Source organism: Salmo trutta, chromosome 16 (genome assembly GCF_901001165.1).
Source record: "Salmo trutta chromosome 16, fSalTru1.1, whole genome shotgun sequence".
Classification (NCBI taxonomy): domain Eukaryota; kingdom Metazoa; phylum Chordata; class Actinopteri; order Salmoniformes; family Salmonidae; genus Salmo; species Salmo trutta.
The window spans coordinates 35,471,446-35,492,627 of record NC_042972.1 but is presented as its reverse complement, the minus strand read 5'-3'; the positions used below and the strand labels follow the sequence as shown (position 1 = coordinate 35,492,627).

The 21,182-nt window shown below is 40.3% G+C and overlaps 1 protein-coding gene and 1 long non-coding RNA gene across 2 annotated transcripts; both read left to right on the top strand.

The window, feature by feature from the left end:
• Window positions 1-1,264: 1,264 nt before the first annotated feature.
• fbxo2 (F-box protein 2) lies at window positions 1,265-8,625 on the top strand. Its single transcript, XM_029694168.1, has 6 exons — window positions 1,265-1,471; window positions 6,799-6,870; window positions 6,992-7,118; window positions 7,439-7,531; window positions 7,631-7,769; window positions 7,848-8,625. Exons 2-6 carry the CDS (start codon window positions 6,834-6,836, stop codon window positions 7,980-7,982), a joined length of 531 nt encoding a protein of 176 aa, XP_029550028.1. The 5' UTR covers window positions 1,265-1,471; window positions 6,799-6,833; the 3' UTR covers window positions 7,983-8,625.
• Window positions 8,626-18,314: 9,689 nt separating this feature from the next.
• LOC115150663 (uncharacterized) lies at window positions 18,315-20,633 on the top strand. The gene is made up of 2 exons (XR_003867141.1): window positions 18,315-18,794; window positions 19,040-20,633. It is a non-coding gene; the product is annotated as an uncharacterized LOC115150663 (long non-coding RNA).
• Window positions 20,634-21,182: the final 549 nt, after the last annotated feature.

Sequence of the window (21,182 nt, the reverse complement as noted above, 5' to 3'; positions counted from 1 at the left end):
CACCATCAGTAACTGGTAGAAGATGAAGATTAGACAGTTAAATTAGAACTTTACCCAGAAAAGTGCCCCACCTAATTTGAATTTTGTTTTTACAACAGTGCAGGCTACATCACAATTTTTCTAATATATAACTCTTGAGTCACCATAAAATAGATTATGATGTCTGAAGGACAACTAAGAATCTGAAAAAGTAACAAATAATTGTTCCACTACAAGAAAATCAGTGTGCCAAGTTGTGTCTAAGATGGATGGGTGGGCATCACTGAGGTAACACTGACAAAAGGATGAATGTACATGTATCATTAATTTGAATAACGAAGCTCTTATGTTGGCCCTTGTGTCCTGGGAGGTGGTTGGGTCAGATGAGTTTCCTCCAGAGATGCCTTCAGCAATAGGTCGTCCACTCTTTTGAGTGAGGGCCATCTCTTCAGCCTCTGAGTAGTGTGATGGTGGACCCCAAACTGTTTTTTGGCCATCAGCCTTTTTTCTGTTGGCTAAAATGGAGGTGAAATTTGAACATGTCCAGTATGCACAAATTTGGAGACTTGTATGTTTAAAGGCATTTAGGTGTTACTTTCAAATAGACAATATTAAATACTGGCAGTGTTGGGATGGCTGAAAAAAAAAAAAAAACTTTTTTTTGCTTAGAAAATTCCACTAACTACTTAAATATATCACATGTTGAATGTAGCCACTGAATGCTGTTTAATTAGGTAGGCTAAACAACATCACCATTTCTTGTAATGAAATTACATCTTACTTGTTTTTGAAGTATATTTTTATATTTAATCTTCAGTTGCTGCCATGTACGTTTTGCACACACACACTATATAAATGTTGAATAAGTGGAACACTCGAGATAAAACCTTTCCTTTTTTTCAATTAATACTCACGCATTGACTCGGACAGAAATGTTCTGCCACGCCAGCTCACGTTCTTTTGCTGCTGCTACTGTATTGTTGTTTTTTCTTAAATATATACTCACATTCTGCATACGCATTCACAGGTTCAAGCCTTTTTTTCTCCTGTTGCCATGATGAATCATGTTATCTGCGTTCCACTGATGAGGGCTTTTTATCTCCTCGTGCACGTGCTTTACTCAGAGTTAACTTTACTCTAGTTGATTGAACTAACTGTTGTCACCTGTTCTGAAACCGAAAACTCAGAGTTTGACAGCTCAGAGTTAGTCACCCCAGAGTTCAGGTTTAAACTCAGAGTTTGTTAAACCTGCTTTCTGACACAGAGCCCAGGTTTGAACATCTCTCTCGCACGGTTTGTGTGTGTATTCTGAATAACAGTCACTAGGAGCAGTGTGTGTGTTCACTATATAACCCACACAGGCAGGGCGGTGCAACGCTGCAGTGGAGCTCGAGTGTCAGAGAGACCTGGAAGCAGCAGCGAAACAAAGAGAGACACAAAAAAGAGAAAGAGGTGGAAGACTGATCTTTCGTTTTCTGCGTGTGATTAAAAGGTACAGTCTCTTCGGTTGTGTTTTTCAACGAGGCAGAGTGTGCCATCATAGAGAATGTTGATAATTGCTGTTTGTGTCTGAGACCGGATGTCCATTCTCAGTACAGTAGATGAGTCAGTAGTTTCTGCTTGTAGCTGTGACGAAGGAAAAGCAAGAAGTCATTACATAGACACTGAGATCAGATTCCTGCACACTGTTATTCTTATTCCTCGAAAAGACAATTTTGAGTTTGCTCATAGACCTGTTTTTTTTTTTTTTTTTGCCAGTTTGGTTAAATTACTCTTTTGGTCTGAGGTGATCTTTGGCTGCGGATCTGCCCTGACGTCCTGTATCATGTGGTTGGTTGTCATTTGGTGGAAGTGTACCATAAAAGTTGTACGATTTCTGACCAATTGAAAATCTATGCAGTGCCCATCTCCTTTACCCTCCATTTCAATGCAGGGTCCCATGTTTATGAAGGTTACACAATAACATTATTACTTTATTCTCAACATGGGTCATTCTAATATTTCTGCTAATGTATATTGATTGCATTTTAGTTACGCTGTGTATACAATCCGCATATTAATGTATATACTAGATTCTTGACATAGCTCACTCTAATATACTAAGAATATGTACAGCAGTAGATATCTCCTGTGTAAATTCATCCTGTGTATACTGTACATATAGATTGTATTTTGGATTACTGTTACAGTGCTTAATACCCTGTCAGCAGACAGGGTATTAAGTGAGCCTTTCTGGGGCTGACTGGGTGCAATGGACCGGATCATTTTGATAAACCGGAATGGAGCACTGATAATGCTGGATTGGGATTTATAAAGCACTTTTTCTAAGCACTCAAAGCAGGGCTGAGGGTGTCACACGGCATCAATTAATTTTTTTGTGTGGAATTTTCACTGTTGGGCATAAAAGACTGTTGATTTTAATTTAAGAAATCTGTTCCCAAGTATTTCCATGCATAATAGAGAGACATGTTATTGTATGCAAGGTTTTAAATTATTATGTTTCAGTAAAACATTATGTCCGTTTGGGCTTTTAGCAGTCTACAAATTATTTGTAATTATGTTCCCGGCCCCCCGACCATCTGCTCAAGAAAAAAATGATGATCCCTGATCTAAGTGGTGTGCTGCTCTCCTGTTTTTCAGCTCTATTAGTGTGAGAACTGTACACATGAAAACAAATGCTTGATGTCAGCTTGCCTGTGTTTTCAGACCAGTGCAGATGGTCAGTGCAAATGAGGTGAGGAGAGGAAGCCACTTTAGACTATACAATATGAAAGTGACATGTTGTTTTCTTGGAAGTATCATTTGTAGGCTTTTTGAGTGGTATTCAATGGGCAAAAACATATCACAATGATCTTCAGCGCAAACGCATAATAAAAGGCATCTGAGAAGTAAATTAATTCACAAACATTAATATATTTTTATAAATATTTTAAATTACCGTGTTTTCATGAATTTGATGATATAATCATCAAGCCCATTCAAAAGATTAGGGGACAGGACCGGAAAGTAGGATGACATAACTTGCACATCGTATTGAGATACTCCACATTTTTCCTGATCTAGACAGGGAGATAAAACAAAGGATATGATATAGGAGGCCAGTGTACAGTATAATTATTATTTCTCTGGGAGAGGGGAAGGGGTACTGCATAGGCATTTTCAGTAGGTGGGTAGGGTGGATGAGTTTGGGGCGTGGTACTTTATCTTTTGCTCTGCATCTCAATGAGCATCTGTCTTTACATACAGTACCGTGTCACTGGTACTCAGGGTGCGCCTCAGCAGTCTAAAGTGTTTTCATCTCATCTGCAATGGAACATGAGGAAAGGACACCACTTTACACTATTGAGATGCACTCTAGTTGTGTAAAGCCATGGTATTATACATGACTGTCCCCAAGTAAACTTTACTCCTAAACCATATGTCCAACTCCTACATCCCCTTCCCCATACACCCACAATCTATTCACTACATAGAATGTGCAGTGTACCGTACTTGTAGAAGAATGGCTGCACAGTGTTTTCCTGTGAGAACCTCTGTCCAGTGAGATCTCCCAGGGCCTAACTCAAAGCCCACTATTCAAAGGACTATGCACAAACTGATCCCAACATAAAAGTTGCCCAATGCTGGTTACCCAGGCAACCGCTCGCTCTGTGCTCTGTGCCAGGGGCATCTTCAAAGAAGTGGCATACATTCACTGTAGAGGTTTGTATGTGAGAGGAAACAGTACTACTACCTTACCCCGATGCTGATCTGCTCACTCATGAGTGATCACAACATAGCTGAATGACTCGCATAATGACAAAGTTGTTGTGAAGATGGGGAGAGATACAGTTTAAGTCGGAAGTTTACATACACCTTAGCCAAATGCATTTCAACTTAGTTTTTCACAATTCCTAACATTTAATCCTCAAAAAATTCCCCGCCTTAGGTCAGTTAGGATCACCACTTTATTTTAAGAATGTGAAATGTCAGAATAATAGAGAAAATGATTTATTTCAGCTTTTATTTCTTTCATCACATTCCCAGTGTGTAAGAAGTTTACATACTCTCAATTAGTATTTGGTAGCATTGCCTTTAAATTGTTTAACTTGGGTCAAACGTTTTGGGTAGCCTTCCACAAGCTTCCCACAATAAATTGGGTACATTTTGGCCCATTCCTCCTGACAGAGCTGGTGTAACTGAGTCAGGTTTGTAGGCCTCCTTGCTCGCACACGTTTTTTCAGTTCTGCCCACAAATTTTCTACAGGATTGAGGTCGGGGCTTTGTGATGGCCACTCCAATACGTTGACTTTGTTGTCCTTAAGCCATTTTGCCACAACTTTGGAAGTATGCTTGGGGTCATTGTCCATTTGGAAGACCCATTTGCGAAAAAGCTTTAACTTCCTGACTGATGTCTTGATATGTTGCTTCAATATATCCACATAATTGTCCATCCTCATGATGCCATCTATTTTGTGAAGTGCAACAGTCCCTCCTGCAGCAAAGCACACCCACAACATGATGCTGCCACTCCCGTGCTTCACGGTTGGGATGATGTACTTTGGCTTGCAAGCCTCCCCCTTTTTCCTCCAAACAAATCAATGGTCATTATGGCCATACAGTTCTATTTTTGTTTCATCAGACCAGAGGACATTTCTCCAAAAAGTATGCTCTTTGTCTCCATGTAGTTGCAAACCGTTGTCTGGCTTTTTTATGGTGGTTTTGGCGCAATGGCTTCTTCCTTGCTGAGCGGCCTTTCAGGTTATGTCGATATAGGACTCGTTTTACTGTGGATTCTTCCAGCATCTTCACAATGGCCTTTGCTGCTGTTCTGGCATTGATTTGCACTTTTCGCACCAAAGTACAGTACGTTCATCTCCGAGACAGAATGCGTCTCCTTCCTGAGTGGTATGACGGCTGCGTGGTCCCATGGTGTTTATACTTGTGTACTATTGTTTGTACAGATGAATGTGGTACCTTCAGGCATTTGGAAATTGCTCCCAAGGATGAACCAGATTTGTGGAGGTCTACAATTTTTTTTTTTCTGAGGTCTTGGCTGATTTTTCCATGACGTCAAGCAAAGAGGCACAGAGTTTGAAGGTGAGCCTTGAACTACATCCACAGGTACACCTCCAATTGACTCAAATGATTTCAATTAACCTATCAGAAGCTTTTAAAGCCATTACATTTTCTGGAATTTTCCAAGCTGTTTAAAGTCACAGTCAACTTAGTGTATGTAAACTTCTGACCAACTGGAATTGTGATACAGTAAATAATCTGTCTGTAAACAAATGTTGGAAAAATTACTTGTCATGCACAAAGTAGATGTCCTAACCTACTTGCCAAAACTATAGTTTGTTAACAAGAAATTTGTGGAGTGGTTGAAAAACAAGTTTTAATGACTCCAACCTAAGTGTATGTAAACTTCCGACTTCAACTGTATGTCTCTTATAAAAATATGTTCTTGAGTTTTTGACACAAATCAACTGTACTAAAATGTCAATTGTCTGCATAATCAAATAACATTCAGCTCAGACACCCATACATTTCCCACAAGACATGCCATCAGGTGTCTCATCACAGTCCCCAAGTCCAAAACTAATTCACGGCAACGCACAGTATTATACAGAGCCATCTTCAATTACTCAAGCAAACATCAAAATGACCTTTAAAAAACGGATAAAAAAACATCTCATGGAACAGCGGTGACTGTGAGGAGACAAGCACACAAACACATGGTTTTAGTTGTTTTGATTGTTTTCTTTTTTTGTTGTATTGTTTTTATTTTAAATTTGTGTGACTGTCCTTGTGTATCAGTGTTTTACTACTTATCATGTCTTGTGTTTTTTGTTGTGGACCCCAGGAATAGTATCAAAACATTTTCTGCAATTCTACACATTTTCCCATAGGCTGGAGGCAAATGTCTGCAGTTTTTAATATGATAACTGATAATCAATGGGCCCCACCTCCGGCGGTAATTCGACCATGCTTACATCAAGTTCCGATTGATAGGTTAGCTGGCCGCTAGACAATCTAAAAATGTTTTGCTGACATGGGCTAATTGAGTGACTGCTGATGCACAACCACATTTCAAAATTGCACCTTGTGTATTCTACTATTCTAACTCTCAACAGTAAGTTGAGAACACAACTGAGTTCCAAAAAATTGGTCCTTAAGTCTACAAAAGGGGGGCTGCCAGGTGCCCATCCCTGGTCTAGACCAATCTTTGTCTTCAATATTGACCCTAAATGATACAGCTGAGAGACCTAGTACCTTTTACATGTCAACCTAAATCAAACTGGCTTCATACAAAATAGACAAACTCAATATAATAAGAACCCTCCATATCATGGTTACTATAGACATAGATTTTTTCTTTCTAGTGAGCCTCAATGCAGAAAAAAGCATGACTCTAAACTGGGGCTTCTTTATGCCACAATGGAAAAATGTGGCTTTAACGAATCAAGTAGAATCATCCTAACTCTATACTGCAAATCTCATGCTAAAGTGGAAGTAAATGGACAACTATCAAATAAACCTAGAAAGGAAAGCAAGACAAGGTTGCTATCCCCACTTCTCATTTCCCTCTACATCAAATCATCGAACCACTTGCCCAAAACACAAAACAAAATAGACATTAGGGGTGAACAGAACACAAAAAAACAAAGTGTGTGTGTGTGTGTATATCAAATGTTATTAGTCACATGCGCCGAATACAGTGAAATGCTTACTTACGTGCCTCTAACCAACAATGCAGTTTTAAAAAATATGTATAAAAATAACAAAGTAAAGTGTGTGTGTGTGTGTGTGTGTGTGTGTGTGTTTTTCCCTGTCATGCAGACACTGCCTCCACAGCCACCCTACCAACTCCAGTCATGGCCAGGAATCTACTGAAGAACCCAGCTGGGGAAGGTATAAGAACACACCTGTCTGTAGGGATAGGTGAAAGCACATTTCCAATAGGCATTCTCCATAGTGCTTTCAGAGGAGTGAGATGTTGTCGGCAGAGAGTGACTCAACACTTTCCTCCCAGAGCAGATGGAATTCTGGGAGCTGACAGAGAACGGCGGGAGCCAATGGCAGGTGGAAGAGATGCCGGGAGACTGTGGCTACGACTTCGGTGACAATGGAGTGACCAAATACTTCAGCACCTCCTTTGAGTGAGTAACTGAACATGGTCACAAAGTAGGGTCTGTGTATAGACTGCTGTCCAACTCTCCTCTCTGAAGTGTGCAATCGTTCATGGATAAAGGATTGGAGTAGTGCAGGAAATATGGTGGAAACTCCCTTACACCAATCAGCGCTTTTAAAACCATTGTGGGGTGTGACCAATGCAAACTTGGGATATGTTGGGAATGCAGTCACAGGGTCCATCGTTACCACCAACAGAGTGACTGTGAGTGTGCTTGTGCAAGTATATGTTTGTGTGTGAGAACATCTCTCTCCGTCTCTATGTTGGCTCTGTCTCTCTGTGTGTTAGGCTGTGTCTGAAGAGGCAGGTGGTTGACCTAGTGGCAGAGGGTTACACTCCTGATGACCTCGATGCCCAGCCAGCTGTCAGTGTGGAAGACTGGTGAGACATACACACAGACATGCACATATTGTTTAGGACAGCCATTTCAGCTCAGCTAACACCAGCAAGAAATATGTGTGTTTTTGTGTGTGTATGTAGGTACAGTGGGAGGACAGACTGTGGGTGCACCTACCAGTTGACAGTGTGTCTGTTGGATGAGAATGAGGAAATTCTTCAGGAATTTAAACCAGAATCAGTCACCATGGACCCAGATTGTGATGACTGCTCCTGGAAACAGGTATTGTGGGAAAGCTCAAAATAGCATAATATGATCACTTCTCGTCACATCCATTTCTCATTTTTGTCTTATTTCCAGGTGAACCACACTTTCTCTGATTACGGTCCTGGCCTGCGCTTCATCTCGTTTGAACATGGAGGACAGGACACCAAGTACTGGGACGGCTGGTTTGGAGTTCGAGTCACTAGGAGCTCTGTTATTGTAGAGGCCTGAGAGGGGAAGGGGGCGGCAGGTATGGAGAGGAGGAGAGAGGGAAATTGAAATTGAGGACAAAAAGAACGAGAACAAGAGAAAAGAGATGAGGGGACCAGCAATGCCCTGTGCACCATCCTTACATGGCAGTAAATAAAAAGTCAAGCATAAAAATGTATGCCTTAGATACAGTAGTATCCACTCAATAGCTGCTTCAGAAACGTATGGCATGAGCAAGACCTGCAAGCTTGGACCCTTAGTGCTTAATAACACTGTAGAAACCATTATAGTATACAGATGAAATATTCTCCCAGTGTAGCTTTATAAACAGTTATGAATGAGTTATAAATGACTAACACTAAATGAGATGGGGTGAGTGAGGGTCTACAAACTGCTACCTATGGACAGATAGTTTGTTCTGGTGGTCTTATCAGCTAGGTTTCTTTTCTTGGTTAAGTGGTGTGTAAGGGCTCATTGCTGAGTGATCACTGATCATACATAGAGGTTGTAACCAATGATTAGAATGATGGTTGTAACATCTCATAGATTAGGATTGTAACATATGCATTATTTTGATCCAAACTGTATCAAATTCACACTAACCAGGTTCACTTTTCAGGTTATTCACAATGCAAATGAGAGCCAAATAAAAATCAATCAAGGATTTGCCTAGTCTGTTCCTGTATTACATTTAACTGAACATCCATGTAGGCAAATCATAAAGCTGTCATAGCATGTCCTAATTTGCCATAAGATGTACTTCCATTGTAAGGGGAGTTTTGCAATCTGATCTCTCCTTTCAGGATCAACACTGTCACACGCGCAAACATGCTCGCACAGAATCTGTCTGTGTGGAACACCTTGGTATGTATGCGTGCATCTCTGTCTCTACATGTATGTGTTCGCGTGACATGATGGAGTCATTATTGGAGAAGAGGCATTTCTAGGGCTCTGTAAAGCTGTCATCAAGAAGGGGAATAGGAGTGATGAGAGGGGTTACAGAGAAAGGGGTGATAACTGATTCCACGGGCAGACACTACAGAGAAAGAAAGCTTATTCTCATAACACCCAGGTCTGACCCACCCCAGAGACCGCTGTCTATATGGAGTGAGATCATTTAATCCAAGTACAAATTCCCTGTCTTAGGTCAGTTAGGATCACCACTTTATTTTAAGAATGTGAAATGTCAGAATAATAGTTGAGTGATTTATTTCAGCTTTTATTTCTTTCATCACATTCCCAGTGTGTCAGAAGTTAACACACTCAATTAGTATTTGGTAGCATTGCCTTTAAATTGTTTAACTTGGGGCAAACATTTCAGGTAGCCTTCCACAAGCTTCCAACAATAAGTTGGGTGAATTTTGGCCCATTCCTCCTGACAGAGCTGGTGTAACTGAGTCAGGTGTGTAGGCCTCCTTGCTCGCACACGCTTTTTCAGTTCTGCCCACCAATTTTCTATGGGATTGAGGTCAGGGCTTTGTGATGGCCACTCCAATACCTTGACTTTGTTGTCCTTAAGCCATTTTGCCACAACTTTGGAAGTATGCTTGGGGTCATTGTCCATTTGGAAGACCCATTTGTGACCAAGCTTTAACTTCCTGACTGATGTCTTGAGATGTTACTTCAATATATCCACATAATTTTCCTTCCTTATGATGCTATCTATTTTGTGAAGTGCAACAGTCCCTCCTGCAGCAAAGCACCCCCACAACATGATGCTGCCACTCCCGTGCTTCACGGTTGGGAGGATGTTCTTCGGCTTGCAAGCCTCCCCCCTTTTTCCTCCAAACATAATGGTCATTATTGCCAAACAGTTTTATTTTTGTTTCATCAGACCAGAGGACATTTCTCCAAAAAGTATGATCTTTGTCCCCATGTGCAGTTGCAAACCGTAGTCTGGCTTTTTTATGGTGGTTTTGGAGCAGTGGCTTCATCCTTGCTGAGCAGCCTTTCAGATTGTTGATTATAGAACTCGTTTTACTATGGATATAGATACTTTTGTACCTGTTCGCCCCAGCATCTTCACAAGGTCGTTTGCTGTTATGGGATTGATTTGCACTTTTCGCACCAAAGTATGTTCATCTCTAGGAGACAGAAAGTGTGTCCATCATGAGCGGTATGACGGTTGCGTGGTCCCACAGTGTTTATACTTGCATACTATTGTTTGTACAGATGAACGTGGTACCTTCAGGCGTTTGGAAATTGCTCCTGTTGTGGAAAAATATTGACTCCGATACCGGAGCTTGTGAATTCGATTAGACTTTATCACAGAGAGCAACGAAGCCGAGTTAGTTCATGAAACAACAGAATCTTCATTCTTAGTGCTTGGTTTTTATACAGTCTTACCCTTACATCACATTATCACCCCATTTTCCGAATCTTGTTGTCTTACTTAGTTTCCATTCTCTTATTGGCTCAGACATTGGGGCATAGATTCTATTGGTGGCATGACATGCATACCCCTTAGCTAATGCTCCTGTCCAAAGGTATTCACAAGTTCAGACTCACGTTGTCTTATGTATGATTAACCCATGTGCATGTCCAGTAGCCTTCACAAGATCAGATATGGCCCAGACCAGACACATCTTGTTCGTCTACCTTGCCTCATCTATACAAATTCTCCTTACGTTCTGTTTTTTACATGTCCAATGGTCAATTCGATGTTGGTCCAGCTTTGTACACTCACATGGGCTTCAGCCTTCACATGTCTAATATTTAACCTTATTGATTCTTCTTTCTACTTCAAAGAGAAAAGTATAGGTACTGAGAATCATCAGATGACTGGAAAATCTCCAACATAATCCCCCCTTTGAAACTCAGTTTCACACAATTACATTTTCCAGTATAGATGAGAATGGGAGCACCTTCTGAAACTCTATGGAGATAATCAACCTCACATCCATCTTAACAATCTGAGCTCCACTTTCCTATATACACTGGTGAGTCAGGACATAGTGTTAAAGCATGTGCATTTCTTAGCCTTACATGAGGTTCTCAGTTGAATACAAGAAAAATAGTAAACAATAAAATCAATATACATCCTAAACCCTAATGTCATTCTCAATATGATACCTAAACATATTGCCCTTCCTCACAGACATCTCTCTAACAACTATTTTTGACATAAGTGAAAAACCTGTTAGATTGAGGACAACCCTATGTCACATACATGTCTAGGTGAAAAGATATTCGGAAGGTCTAACAGCATTTATCATTCAGCAACTGTTACATTGAGTACATGGTTATACTTTGTTATACTATGTGTATACATTTTTCTGTCCCCACTGAGCCCACTTATACCAGCCATTTGTTATTGCTTTTCAAAATGTTTGGTCAATGTTTGATTCTGGGGTAGTTTCTTCATTATGGCTACACCAGTTGGTAACAGATGTCCAGATTTTCTGCAACAACTTAGTTGGTGTACTAATGCATGTGGGAGGTGAGTTTACAATTTCTTCTAGGTTGGTCGCTGTTAAGGCCATTCTACCGTTCTTCATCTGTCCTGGTTTTCACTTTCACTCTGTTAGAAAGACCATGTGAGGGCAGAGAAGTCGATGGTAAGAAAGTCTCCTTCCCATTCTCCTGTCGCTGTTTCTCCGCCCCCTTGGACAGCGCCTCTGTCAGGGGTATCTGCCAGAGTAGATATGTCCTCCCCATCCCTGGACTCTGGATATTCAGGCGAGAACATCTGTTGTTAGAAGATGCTCCTTGATCCGCCTCTCCTTCGGCTTCTTCCTGGCTCCTGCCTGGCGCACTGACCTCCTCTGCTCCCGTTCCCTCCGGACACCCGCCTGGTTTATCAGCATCCTCATGGCTCGGTGGTCGCCTCCTTCTCCCCGCTAGGACTCTGGTGCAGTGGTTTAGTTGGTACCAGAAGTTGCTTCCTTTCACCTGGACGACTGTTGGTGTTGCTAGGACCACTCTGTAGGGACCCTCTCGCCTTGGCTTGTTCCACTTCCTCTGGAACACTCGATGTAGTCCTGGTCCCCTGCGATCACTGGACGTGGAACCTCTGGTCCTGGTTCAGGCTGTTTCCATGAGGTTTTCAAACAGACTTATGGCCTCTGTTCTATGATTACACCATCTCTCATCACACAACAAAATGCCATTCCAGCTGAAGCTGGTGACTTCAGCTGAGCTGCTTTTAGTTTCTCCACTTTCTCCTTCTGATTCCTAAGAGAGTGATCGCATAAGACTTGCAAAGCAACGAAAAACACAAAACATAACCGTATTAATAATGTGGTAAGTTATGCCTAAGTATATTCATGAAACCCGAAGTCTGAGACCATGACAATTCCCACTCTCTCTTCACCTGATTCTATGCCTCCAGGATACTTTTCTGCTGGACTCCACAAAAATAAAAGCCCTTATGAAGCTTTCACCCAGTCTTCCCTTTTCGGCCCCAGGTTCTGAGAGGTGTTCCCAAGCCATGTCATTTTAACTTTTTTTATTGCCACTTAATAGGCACGTCACCTGATTGGCAAGTGCGTTTCCCTAATCAACGTTACATCCTCTTGAGGTAACTCAGCACTGTACATGCTTTCACATGAATGCCTTCAACATGTTGTTTAGAGCACAATTACCCTAACATCTATCCTTTGTCATATGATGCATTAACCAATAGAACAAGTAGCTCCTAGACTTAATAACCCATCTGCATGTATGTCTACAGTGGAATCTAGTCTCTCTCTCTCTTTAGCTCCGCTTCCTCTGTCATGGTGTTTTCAAGCTCATCCATTATGCAGCTGGACCTTACTTCTTGTGAGAATTATGCACCCACCGAAGAGAGACATGACGATCTTTACCACTGCTGCAAGGAGTACTGTATGTGTGGACCAGACCAAATCTATCCCAACACCCCCTCCTAGTGTATCTGGATGTTCACTCAATCTCCAGAATTCAGCCCATGCCCTTGGTTATCTCTGTTTTCACCTGAGGATATACACATGGGTCATTTCCTGACATCATTTGTGACATTTGAATAACCGCATCCCCTGTACTCCCATCAGTCTCCCAGTTACCAATCCATGTGGCATGAGTCTTCATATACTGATATCCCAACAATGCTATTAAAGTGACCCCTGCTACTACGAACATGGCCCATGCCTATAATCTCCTTCAATTACAATCCCTTCGGCAACTGCCATGAGAATAACTACTGCCTGTAATCTATCAAGTATTCGCCAGCTGTTAGAAATTGGGAAAGAGATTAACGAGTTGGAAGAATATTCAACCTACATATCCTTCCATCTAACCCATAACACACGTCACTACTCCTAATTTACCACCACAGTTAGACATACTAAAACATTCTCAAATCAATTTAGTCAATATACATCAATCCCTCCTTTGGAAAAGAGATCACTCTTATGTTCCACAACCTAAAAACATATTGACCTAACAAGAAAAGAGAAATAAATACATGTTTAATAACTTCCCACTAGTCGTAATGTAACTAAAACTGGGAAAAACTGTCCATCCGTTACGTGCCCATGTTATGCTGGTCTCCATGCTGTCTCCATCTCCATCGTTGGGTGTTATTACAAAACAGACTATAAACCTTATATGCAATGACTTGTATTCTATCACCCAGACATCTCTATTTATCAATAGTGTAACATGACATAATAAACCAAAAGAAACAAAAACCAAACACCTTTATGTTTACCCAAGCTTTCATCAAATAAATTCTAACCCCCCTAGCAAAGGATACTTAGCGATAAGGTTTCCAGAGCTTCCATAGGCCTAATACATTTCAACAGTTCTAAATCCAAAACATAACTAAAACATTTTATAAGTGATCCAACCCAAATTCAGAATAACAGTCCTTAGTGCTTACTATAACTGAAATTCAAACTTCTCAATTTAGCACATCATCCCTATTAAAATGTCCAAAAATAAAACAATAACTATTCTCATTACAACCCCCTCAGTTCCTGTTTTCCTGTCATGAGTGGCCTGGTAATGAAACATCAGCAACTCAATGCATACTTTAGTCCAAACTGTTGACAGTGTGTAGACTCAGAAGTGCTAAAGGTCACTATCATATTGCACACCCTTGTTGCCCTTTCTCCAGCCGGTTAGGAGGACTTTGAGGTTCACACACACTGTTTGTGGTAAATTTTTCCTACCATGCATTAAGACACAATCTGACGTCACCTTCCATGGATATCATAAGGTGAATGCACCAATTTGTAAGTCGCTCTGGATAAGAGCGTCTGCTAAATGACGAAATGTAAAAATAACTCGTTTATTCTACTGACGACGAGTTATTCTACTCTCGGACGAGTTACAGATCATGAAGTTATCAACATAACCCCTCGCAGAAACCCACACTCCAGTATCGCAATCTTGTGAATTTTGTATCGAAACAAACAAATTAAATCATCAATACATATCACAATCCATTTGGAGAAACTGTCATCCCTTGTTAACATATTTTTCCCTTCTATATGCAGACTGAACAAAGTACATAGAGGTCGACCGATTTATGAACACCGATACCGATTATTGGAGGGCCAAAAAAGCCGATACCGATTAATTGGTCTTTTTAAAATTTATTTTACATTTTATTTATTTGTAATAATGACAATTACAACAATACTGAATAAACACTTATTTTAACTAAATATAATACATCAAAATCAATTTAGCCTCAAATAAATAATGAAACATGTTCAATTTAATTTAAATAATTCAAAAACAAAGTGTTGGAGAAGAAAGTAAAAGTGCAATATGTGCCATGTAAGAAAGCTAACGTTTAAGTTCCTTGCTCAGAACATGAGAACATATGAAAGCTGGTGGTTCCTTTTAACATGAGTCTTCAATATTCCCAGGTAAGATGTTTTAGGTTGTAGTTATTATAGGACTATTTCTCTCTCTACGATTTGTATTTCATATACCTTTGACTATTGGATGTTCTAATAGGTACTTTAGTATTGCCAGTGTAACAGTATAGCTTCCGTCCCTCTCCTCGCTCCTACCTGGGCTCGAACCAGGAACACATCGACAACAGCCACCCTCGAAGCAGCGTTACCCATGTAGAGAGCAAGTGACGTTTGAAACGCTATTAGCGCGCACCCCGCTAACTAGCTAGCCATTTCACATCGGTTACACCAGCCTCATCTTGGGAGTTGATAGGCTTGAAGTCATAAACAGCGCAATGCATTGCAAAGGGCTGCTGGCAAAACGCACGAAAGTGCTGTTTGAATGAATGCTTACGAGCCCGCTGCTGCCTACCACCGCTCAGTCAGACTGCTCTATCAAATCATAGACTTAATTATAATATAATAACACACAGAAACACGAGCCGTAGGCCATTATTATGGTCGAATCCGGAAACTATCATCTCAAACAAAACGTTATTCCAGTTACATTGCACAACCTCCAGTGTTATGTCATAATTACGTAAAATTCTGACAAATTACCCAAAGTGTTGCATATACCCTGACTGCGTGCAATGAACGAAAAATTACATAATTTCACCTGGTTGTTAATGCCTGCTAACCTGGATTTCATTTAGCTAAATATGCAGGTTTAAAAATATATACTTCCGTGTATTGATTTTAAGAAAGGCATTGATGTTTATGGTTGTGCAACGATTGTGCTTTTTTCACAAAGGCGCTTTTGTTAAATCATCCCCGTTTGGCGAAGTCGGCTGTCTTTGTTAGGAAGAATAGTCTAAACAGTTTTCACAGTTCGTAACGAGCCAGGCGGCCCAAACTGCTGCATATACCCTGACTCAGTTTACAAGAGAAGTGACACATTTTCCCTAGTTAAATTCATGTTAGCAGGCAATATTAACTAAATATGCAGGTTTAAAAATATATACTTGTGTATTGATTTTAAGAAAGGCATTGATGTTTATGGTTGGAGCAACCTGTACGTAAGCGATTATATGCAACGCAGGACAGGCTAGATAAACTAGTAATATCATCAACCATGTGTAGTTAACTTGTTATGGATAGGGGGCAGTATTTTCACGGCCGGATAAAAAACGTACCCGATTTAATCTGATTATTACTCCTGCCCAGAAACTAGAATATGCATATAATTATTAGCTTTGGATAGAAAACACTCAAGTTTCTAAAACTGTTTGAATGGTGTCTGTGAGTATAACAGAACTCATATGGCAGGCCAAAACCTGAGAAGATTCCTTACAGGAAGTGCCCTCTCTGACCATTTCTTGGTCTCTGCTGTAACGTGACACTTCCTACGGCTCCCATAGGCTCTCAGAAGGCGGAAGAACGGGGAATGATGACTTTGCAGGACATGGCTGAAAAACAGTAGCGCATTTGGATAGTGGTTGATCTGAGAACAATAAGACTGGGGGCGTGTGCACGAGCCGACACCATGTTTTTATTTTTTAGTCTGAACGAAAACAGGGTTTCCCGGTCGGAATATTATCGCTTTTTTACGAGAAAAATGGCATAAATTGATTTTAAACAGCGTTTGACATGCTTCGAAGTACGGTAATGGAATATTTTGACTTTTTGTCACGAAATGTGCCGGGCGCGTCACCCTTCGGATAGTGTCTTGAACGCACAACAAAACGCCGCTATTTGGATATAACTATGGATTATTTGGAACCAAACCAACATTTGTTATTGAAGTAGAAGTCCTGGGAGTGCATTCTGACGAAGAACAGCAAAGGTAATCCAATTTTTCTTATAGTAAATCTGAGTTTGAGGGCTAAACTTGGTGGGTGTCAAAATAGCTAGCTCGTGATGGCGAGCTATCTACTCAGAATATTGCAAAATGTGCTTTCACCGAAAAGCTATTTTAAAATCGGACATAGCGATTGCATAAAGGAGTTCTGTATCTATAATTCTTAAAATAATTGTTTTTTGTGAACTTTTATCGTGAGTAATTTAGAAAATTCACCGGAAGTTTGCGGTGGGTATGCTAGTTCTGAACGTCACATGCTAATGTAAAAAGCTGTTTTTTGATATAAATATGAATTTGATTGAACAAAACATGCATGTATTGTATAACAATGTCCTAGGAGTGTCATCTGATGAAGATCATCAAAGGTTAGTGCTGCATTTAGCTGTGGTTTTGTTTTTTGTGACATTATATGCTAGCTTGAAAAATGGGTGTCTGATTATTTCTGGTTGGGTACTCTGCTGACATAATCTAATGTTTTGCTTTCGCTGTAAAGCCTTTTTGAAATCGGACAGTGTGGTTAGATAAAGGAGAGTCTTGTCTTTAAAATGGTGTAAAATAGTCATATGTTTGAAAAATTGAAGTTTCCGGATTTTTGAGGACTTTGTATTTCGCGCCACGCCCATCATTGGATATTGGAGCAGGTGTTCCGCTAGCGGTACGTCTAGATGTAAGATTAACTAGTGATTATGATTGATTGATTGTTTTTTTATAAGATAAGTTTAATGCTAGCTAGCAACTTACCTTGGCTTCTTACTGCATTCGCGTAACCTCGTGGAGTGCAATGTAAAGCAGGCGGTTAGAGCGTTGGACTAGTTAACCGTAAGGTTGCAAGATTGAATCCCTGAGCTGACAAGGTAAAAATCTGTCTTTCTGCCCCTGAACAAGGCAGTTAACCCACCGTTCCTAGGCCGTCATTGAAAATAAGAATGTGTTCTTAACTGACTTGCCAAGTTAAATAAAGGTCTAAAAAAAAAAAAAGATTGGGTGGGCTATTTACAGATGGACTATGTACAGCTGCAGCGATCGGTTAGCTGCTCAGATACCTGATGTTTAAAGTTAGTGAGGGAAATGTAAGTCTCCAGCTTCAGCGATTTTTGCAATTCGTTCCAGTCACTGGCTGCAGAGAACTGGAAGGAAACGCGGCCAAAGTAGGTGTTGGCTTTGGAGATGACCTGTGAGATATACCTGCTGGAGCGCGTGCTACGGGTGGGTGTTGTTATCGTGACCAGTGAGCTGATCCAAACTGTCTGAATCATAAGTCCTACTATTTCTCCCACATGGCAGTCAAGCACCCAAGCTAACGTTAACTTGCTAAAGTTGGCTAATTTATCTAACGCTACTTCCAGATATATACAAGAAAATACATCTTCCCTCTCCATTCTACTCACCTAGCAAAGATGATTAGGCTCTTTACTTGTTTGATAAACACGTTGGTGACTAACTGTGCTGCTTGCAATAATTCAAATTACGTTATTTCCCTGACGTTTACTGACACCGACCATGTTCAATCAAACTTCGAGATTTTGTAAAAGCATTAGTTATTCTGCACTCTGGTATACCCAATCTAGTACTTTGAAATTCAACCAAAATAGCCTGCACGACATTACCAAGTACCCCATTTTACACTACTCATTCTCAAAAATTGTCCAGTGAGTGTAATGACGCAGATAGAACGCTAACTTCAATACTCTTGTATATTGAGCTTCTTATTCTGGTTTTATGCGTTTGTTCTAATTCAGAATTGCCTCCCTGAATTGTTTATTTGATTTGAATTCTCCTGTTAATTAGGTAATGTTGCCCTACGTTATCTAGTTTACTCTTTCATATTCGACCAGAATTGGTAGAATTTTTGTGCGCCTCTTTCAGCGACTCCATGGTTTTAAAATAACTATTTTCCAAGGTAGGGCTATCCACTTCCCCGGACAATAATTAATTAGTCACGGCACTTAACCTATTTAATCCCATCAGTCACAATAGTGACCATAAAAAACGTTTCCAGTTATAAGGCTCTAAAACTTTAACTGCATGATATCAATGCATTTCCAGTAAATATTGAAATAATAAAGGGTTTCAATGAAATATGTGCAGTGTCACATGACCAGAGCTGTTTACTTCCTGGTTGCACCATGGGAAGACGATGTCTGCATCAAAGCTCCCAAACAAGAGGTTAGTCAAGTATGTTTACATTAAGATTGGACAAATATTTTTGGTACACATCATCTTTAAGGTGTCTAGTATTGATATATGCATTTGCAATTACTCAACTTTGTTCAGTGTGGTCATAGAATGAGTAAACATGGTAACGGCAACAATAGTGACCGGCGGGATAACACAGTGCATCTAGGTATACACATAGTTATACACACGCATAGTTCTTGTTCTACCCAACTTTCTACTGTTCTTTCTTTTAGTTTCACTTTGAGTCAAGTTCTGGATATGTTGGATCTAGGTGACTGCTCAGACAAGGCGTGCAACATTGCAGTTATCCTGCAGAGATTGTGATAGCGATGGGTCAGATATGGACTATGAGGGGGAGACAGGCCATTTGCCAGCCAGGATGTTGAATGTATATGCTGAACCTATACAAACTGATCATGACAGGAACGTTATCCCTCACCACCCCACACTCTCCTCCCTGAGACTGGGTTGGGTCATGGACCCAGTGTCATTCTTGGTGTTGCAGAGCAATCTCAGGTGCCTCAAGGTTGCAAGTTCCTTTATGACAACCTCTTCACTTCGCTTGCACTCCTCGATGAAATGACAAAAAGAGGATATGGGAGCTCTGGAACGATGAGGCAAAATCACCTGTTTGATGTCCCATTCAAGCCACAGAAGGACTTCATGAAGTTACCCCGGGGAACCTCTGAGGTTCTGACCCAAGGAGACAAGTTGCTGGTCCATTAGAAAGACAATAATATTGTCACAGTAGCAACAAACATGGAGGAGAAATACAGTGAGACCTCTGTCAAGAGATGGAACAAGGAGTGACGTGCCTTTTGACAAAGTCCCACAACCAAAATGCATCAACCGATACAATAACGACATAGGTGGTGTTGAATTTCACAACCTACAGGTTTCAAGATACCATATCTCCATCAGGTCTAAGAAGTGGTGGTGGCCCATCTTTGCATGGTCTCTCAACAGTGCACTCATAAACAGCCATTTATTTTACAGAGATGTTATGGGAGGGACCATCAACCTGCTTACCTTCTTATGGATAGTGCCACAGTCTCTTATGCAAAAGTTTGGCACGAAACCACTGAGCCACGGAAGGAGATGTCTATTGGCTGCTATTGTTGAAGATCAGGCAAGATATGACAAAGCTTCTCACTGGCCAATCAACACGATGCACCAGTTCCATAGATGTCGTCATTGTGACAAACGCATCACCTATGCATGTGAGAAATGCAAAGCGCCACTGCAAATTGAGTGTTTCAAGATATACCATGGAGAGTAGAAACGGAGATGAGAGCGAATGAAAAAGGGCTGAAAAAGCTAATAAAATAAAAATAGAAAAGTCAAAGGGTGAGGAGAAGCAGTACAACGGACTCTAGGAAGAAAAGAAAAGTTGACGAAAAAGACAATCAAAATGACTGAAATGTTTTTGGAAAAAAGGATCAATTGATTCAAGACATACTGTATGACAATAGGTCTGACTGATCGTAGTTCAAAATAGTGATGCACAAACTAATCGTGCACTTGGTTCCTACCTCTAACCTCTATAATACATATAAAATCGTGCACTTGGTCCCTACCTCACACATATATATTTATTTATTTATTATGTTCGGTGTAGGCCTCTACTTGACTGATCGTAGTTGTGAATGAATGACAAGACTGCTATACAGTTGTTTGTGAATGTTGCACTAAAATGTCACAATGAATATTGCACGAAAGTACAAGTTCAAATGTTACAATAAAGTTTCAATATTAATGTTTCAATACATGTTGCACTAAAGTAAATGTTACAATGTATGTTACAATAAAGTAACAATGTTGAAATACGTTGATGGTTGTTGTTTCTTTGTTTTGCTCTCAGTATTCATATCGGTGTTGTATAAGGGTTTTTGATATGTAAAATAGTCACATTAGAATGTGATGGGGCATTCTAGTGGCAATGCTGGGGACTGCCAGTGACAGAGTTTTAAGTGTTAATAACTGGGCTGGGATATGAGAATTTTCATGACTGCATAGGAGAAATATGTTAATTCAGTATACATCACATTATCCCACCGGTCACAATTGTGCCCGACCATAAAACACACTTTTTCATGAAAATTCAAAAAAATTATGATTATTTCAAAGGCTTACTAATGACACAAGATTTGGATATTTTCATGTCTGGAAAAAAATTGGGATTAAATGGGTTAATACCTTGTATTAGAATCTATACTATAATGTCTGCAAATTTATTACTGGTTTATATAGATGACGTAATGTCTTATTCCAGTATAGCGCCTCAAATATCACTTATTGATAACCCATGTTACCAACGCCATTCACACTTGTCTTCCTATTTCCACATAATCTTTCATAACAGTTAAACTTTTCTGG